This window comes from Hemibagrus wyckioides, linkage group LG23, assembly GCF_019097595.1.
Source record: "Hemibagrus wyckioides isolate EC202008001 linkage group LG23, SWU_Hwy_1.0, whole genome shotgun sequence".
Classification (NCBI taxonomy): Eukaryota; Metazoa; Chordata; class Actinopteri; order Siluriformes; family Bagridae; genus Hemibagrus; species Hemibagrus wyckioides.
The window spans coordinates 7232972-7238911 of NC_080732.1; the positions used below are offsets into that span (position 1 = coordinate 7232972).

Below are 5940 nucleotides of genomic sequence, written 5' to 3' on the forward strand. Positions count from 1 at the left end.
TCCAGCAGCTTAAGCTGGAGTGAAAGTCAAACATGCAACAGGACAAGGATCCCAAGCACACTAGCAAATAGACATCCAAATTGCTAAAGAAGTGCTGCAATGGAATTCATTTATTTACACTAAAATTTATTTGTTGTATATACATTTATATATACATTTGTTTATTAATTTCTTCCTTCACTCCACCAGATGTAAACATCATTCCTTCAGGTCCACCAGATTCAGGTTCCAGGTCCAAACACCAATTATCCGATTGTGGCAAGCTGTGTGTGAAGTGATGAGATATTTTAGATAGTGCTTTGACATTTCAGTAGATATTAATATTATTAAAAAATATATTAAGCTTGTAATGGCAGTTTTACAAATTCAGCAGTTCTAAATGATGTTTCTACATTCCATGCCTCACCTTGACGTTCTTCTGAGGTTCCTCAAACCACTTGTGGCTGAGGATTTCCTCGAATGTTGGGCGGGAGGTAGGATGTCGCGCCAGACACCATAAGATCAGGTCACGGCAACCTGTGTGTAGTGATGAGAGAGACATTTAGTCAGAAATTGTAGATCTTGTTTTTCTTGATAATCAATTAATATGATTCATTTATTGTGTAACGCAGTCTAAATAAACGTCGAAACTTGATGGGTTTGGATTTTCTCACCTTCAGACAGGCCCTCAGGGAAGTGCATGTTGCGGTTAATGATGTCTTCTTCGCACTGGAAAGGATAGTCTCCACACACCATGATGAACAAAACAACTCCCAGACTCCAGATGGTAGCAGGAACACCGAAATACTCTCCCTCACATAACCACTCAGGTGGGAAGTAAGCATCCGTTCCTGAGTGAAAAAGAGAGAAGGTGCACCGTCAGCAACGTCATAAAAATGGTTCTCCACTGCATTTGTTTATTCTGTCCAAGACCTATTATGTGCTTACCTGCATAATATCTGTAGGGGGTGTCCTGCAGCAAATCACCACAGCCAAAGTCTATCAGCTTCAGCTGCAGCGTGTCGGTGTTGATTAGAATATTCTCTGGCTTGATGTCACGGTGCAGGACACCACAGTCACAGCAGTGGCGAGCAGCCTGAACCACCTGGCGCATGAATTGTTGTGCCAGTGGTTCTGACAGCAAACAACCGTGTTTTTCCTGGAATGTCCAGAGGTCTGTGCAGGGGCTGGGTCGCTCCAAGATCAAAATGTAGCAGTCCGACATCTCGAACCACTCAAACAGCTCCAAGACATTCTCATGCCGATTTAGCTTGGACACCATTTGCATTAATGCCATCTCCAGGGGAAGGCTCTTTGTCTCTCCAGGCTGAAATATGAATAGATACGCTTAGCATGGGTGTGGAGTGATTACGTTTAAATTCTGGTCAACAGAAACAATACAGTACAAAGGCTTGGATTAGTAATGTCTCAGGTGTCTATTACGGATTATTCATTATTATGTTACCAGAAACAATTAAATTTATACATACTTTTTCACATAACACCTGTGCAATATCTCAGAAGTAAAGGAAGTTTACTTACAACGGTGATGAAAGCTTCGTTCATTTCCTTTCCCACGTATTTAATGGCAACCTGTTCACATATACAACACATAATTACATTCTTATAGAACACCTCACTAAGACATATACAGCCCACAAGCTGTGATGCATTGTGTTGATTAGTGCAAATGAACTGTAGATGTGCAGTCCTGTTACCTGTTTTCCATCAGCCTTACGGACTCCTGCACAGACTCTCCCGAAGCCTCCTTCGCCCAGCAGCTCGCCTGGAGTGTACAGGGACTCAAACACCTCTGTTAAACAGACAGACAATCATTTAAATCAAGCTGAAATCAGAAAATCCACAGTAAATTTTTACTTGAGTTATCAATTCACTAGCAACTCATTACAGCAACAGTTTTAGAAATGGTGGATTCTAACATACCCCATGGTGTAATGTGGCTCTCCAGAAGAGGACACTGAGGAGCAGGCGTCTCAGTATTTGCTGGGTTCTGTACATAAAAAGTATTGTACATAAAAAATTCACACATCATAAATATGATTTATTATCATACTGGATATGCCTAATATTTGACTTTATGTAATGCAAGCACTTGGTTACTAAAATAAATTAATTAAATATAAATATCAAATATTTATGAATGTGAATATAAAATTAATTAAAAAATAAAATATTTTATTGCGTTATTTTGAGCTTAACATTTATATACCCACAGATTACTTTGTGTTAATGTTTTTTTTTTTTTTCATTTTTACTTACAGATTATCTCATTGAAAACTAGTTGATAAAGGATACATTTTTTTATCTCTATGTGATTATATTTGTGTAATCTAATATAATTAGATAAGCACAGCAATTTTTGTTACAGAGCAGTACAAGCCATGTAATCTAGACTATTATAGCATGTTTTTGCTCGATATTTTAAGGTCTATTCTCTTCTCACTGTCTCACCTTGACGTTCTTCTGAGGTTCCTCAAGCCACTTGTGGCTGAGGATTTCCTCGAATGTTGGGCGGGAGGTAGGATGTCGCGCCAGACACCATAAGATCAGGTCACGGCAACCTGTGTGTAGTGATGAGAGACATTTAGTCAGAAATTGTAGATCTGTTTATTCTTGATAATCAATTAATATGATTCATTTATTGTGTAACGCAGTCTAAATAAACGTCGAAACTTGATGGGTTTGGATTTTCTCACCTTCAGACAGGCCCTCAGGGAAGTGCATGTTGCGGTTAATGATGTCTTCTTCGCACTGGAAAGGATAGTCTCCACACACCATGATGAACAAAAGAACTCCCAGACTCCAGATGGTAGCAGGAACACCGAAATACTCTCCCTCACATAACCACTCAGGTGGGAAGTAAGCTCTGGTTCCTGAGTGAAAAAGAGAGAAGGTGCACAATCAGCAACATCACATAAATGGTTCTCAACTGCATTTGTTTATTCTGTCCAAGACCTATTATGTGCTTACCTGCATAATATCTGTAGGGGGTGTCCTGCAGCAAATCACCACAGCCAAAGTCTATCAACTTCAGCTGCAGCGTGTCGGTGTTGATTAGAATATTCTCTGGCTTGATGTCACGGTGCAGGACACCACAGTCACAGCAGTGGCGAGCAGCCTGAACCACCTGGCGCATGAATTGTTGTGCCAGTGGTTCTGACAGCCAACAACCGTGTTTTTCCTGGAATTTCCAGAGGTCTGTGCAGGGGCTGGGTCGCTCCAAGATCAAAATGTAGCAGTCCGACATCTCGAACCACTCAAACAGCTCCAAGACATTCTCATGCCGATTTAGCTTGGACACCATTTGCATTAATGCCATCTCCAGGGGAAGGCTCTTTGTCTCTCCAGGCTGAAATATGAATAGATACGCTTAGCATGGGTGTGGAGTGATTACGTTTAAATTTTGGTCAACAGAAACGATACAGTACAAAGGCTTGGATTAGTAATGTCTCAGGTGTCTATTACGGATTATTCATTATTATGTTACCAGAAACAATTAAATTTACACATAATTTTTCACATAACACCTGTGCAATATCTCAGGAGTAAAGGAAGTTTACTTACAACGGTGATGAAAGCTTCGTTCTTTTCCTTTCCCACATATTTAATGGCAACCTGTTCACATATACAACACATAATTACATTCTTATAGAACACCTCACTAAGACATATACAGCCCACAAGCTGTGATGCATTGTGTTGATTAGTGCAAATGAACTGTAGATGTGCAGTCCTGTTACCTGTTTTCCATCAGCCTTACGGACTCCTGCACAGACACTCCCGAAGCCTCCTTCGCCCAGCAGCTCGCCTGGAGTGTACAGGGACTCAAACACCTCTGTTGAACAAATACACAATCATTCAGTAACAAACAAGAAGTGTGTTGTCAATGTCTCTGAGTGTGTTAAGGTAAAGATGAGCACCTGCTAAAACACACATTTTCCACCCTCTTTGTGTCGTCTTAACAAGAGAACTCTCAAGAAATAAGTTTACAGCTTACACATTTAATCTTACACACTCTGTGTATTTAATGTCTCCTAACTCTGCAGTAGTTTTGAAAAATCAATCTGGAGTCATCTTTTCAGCTACCTAAGCTCTAATCCCTTCTGTCTCTTACCCAAAGACTGATGTACACTTGATGTAACTATGACCATATTAGATTCAAACATTTTAATAAACCTTTACATGCAAATATACGAATTGATTACAATGTTCTGACCCAGTGTGACGTGCTAAAGATCTGACAGACACGTGCTACAAATATTTACTGTACTTTAAATCGTTACTGTAAATTCTTTTCTGTGTGATTCTTTAAGTTCAGTTTTATGTCCAAATAGTGGATGAACGAACATACCCCATGGTGTAATGTGGCCTTCCTGACGTGGACGCTGGAGAGTGAACATCTCACTAGTCATGAGGCCACATGTGGAGTTCTTCAGCTTAAACTCTTCATCCATGTACAGCTGACGAAGGTCTAGCAGCCACTCTGGTTCTTCTCCCATCCCTTTATGTAGCCTCTCAGACAGCTACAAGACAGACAGGGAAAGTAAACTGACTAAATATTTTGCATTTAAAGCACTGGAACCATTTTACAAATATTGATAGCTGTATTTACCGCAATGGTCATTTCCATCGTGGTCTTGGTGATTTCTCCTGGAAATTCAGCAATTGCTGTAGCGATGGACTTGCAGTACTCAAAGGCTTGGTCGAAAAGGCCAAACTCAGCTAGCTTGCTGGCGTGAAAGCACTTGAAGATCTAAGACAGACAGAGTCATTCCATCTTAGCAAAAAGGTTCATGCTTAAATTTGACAGAGGTAGAAAGAATATTAAAAAGAAATAAAAAGAGAAAGTCTAACCTGGAAATTTGGCTGAGGAAGCCCTGTGGTCAGTGAACATACATATTCGTACACCTCAGTACGTTCAATTGCTTCCCTCATGGCTGATTGGCTGATTGGCAGACTGTAGAAGGAGAAAAGTGTCTCAGTAGCAAGTCGGGAAAATAATCATACACATGCGCTTTCACACAAACACACACCCAATACCTGTTACAGCCAATGAGCTCAAAGCTGGAGTGTTGTAAAACCTCCAGCTCCTCCATTGCAGCGATGTAGCACAGCTGTGCAGCATAGGTCAGTCCTATGGAGTCTGCGGATGAAAGACCGAACATGCATGTAAGGATTTGGGTCCGTGCAATAGTCCAGATTTCTTGATCTAATTACAACATGTGAAGTTCCGAAAAAATTGTTTATATTATCCATACCAAGGTTCTTTCCCATTTGAACCACAGAATCCAATATCTCGTCATCTGGGTCAGCACAGCACAAACGTTTCGCCAGTGGAAGACACCAGCTGTCCTGGATTTTCACCCCTAGCTGTAGCAGGAATTGGCACATTAATACACAAAAAATAAAGCAAAAACAACACAAAACATACAACACAGTATACAAAACAGACAGATGGTGATGTTGATGTATTACTAAACAAAGGTATAGGTAATATAACATATTAAATATTACAACATAAAATTACAAGATTAAAAACAAAACAATACCCTTTTCCTCAGAAGTCTGTAGCTCTTGAAGAGGACAGACCCAACGTCTGCCAGCAGTGCTTCCTGTAGAAGAAATATCTTTCAATTAAGCTACTCTACACACAGTATATTTATTCATTCTGACAAATTTTACATATTAGCAGATTAAATCTTTTGCTGCTTTTATCATGAATAATTTTGCTTTAACAGTCAATACACAATCAACTAAAACACTTACTCCATTTTTGCTGCAACGGAGCTCCATCATTTTCCAGAATAAGTAGGCCTCTTTCTGGTCAGGTTGCTCCACCTGTTGTAGGCACTCCTGGGATTTCCTCTGGATAAAACGTAGCACGTCATCCATCTGGATCTTGCTGCTGTAATAGATGGATATGGATTACTACACTTTGCT

At 40.1% G+C, this 5940-nt stretch overlaps 1 protein-coding gene across 1 annotated transcript; it reads right to left on the reverse strand.

Moving 5' to 3' along the window:
- Positions 1-388: 388 nt before the first annotated feature.
- Positions 389-1300, reverse strand: LOC131343941 (serine/threonine-protein kinase pim-1-like). Its single transcript, XM_058375823.1, has 3 exons — positions 928-1300; positions 654-830; positions 389-516 (listed from the first exon to the last, which is right to left on the reverse strand). The coding sequence occupies exons 1-3, from the start codon at positions 1274-1276 to the stop codon at positions 389-391; spliced, it is 654 nt and encodes a 217-aa protein (XP_058231806.1). The 5' UTR covers positions 1277-1300.
- Positions 1301-5940: the final 4640 nt, after the last annotated feature.

Excerpts from the sequence above, each read along its gene's own strand:
- LOC131343941 (XM_058375823.1), bottom strand. The coding sequence starts at position 1,276 with ATGGCATTAATGCAAATGGTGTCCAAGCTAAATCGGCATGAGAATGTC. Across the intron at positions 831-927 it reads CCCCTACAGATATTATGCAG|GAACGGATGCTTACTTCCCA; the intron begins GTAAGCACATAA and ends TTTTTCACTCAG. Across the intron at positions 517-653 it reads CCCTGAGGGCCTGTCTGAAG|GTTGCCGTGACCTGATCTTA; the intron begins GTGAGAAAATCC and ends CACTACACACAG.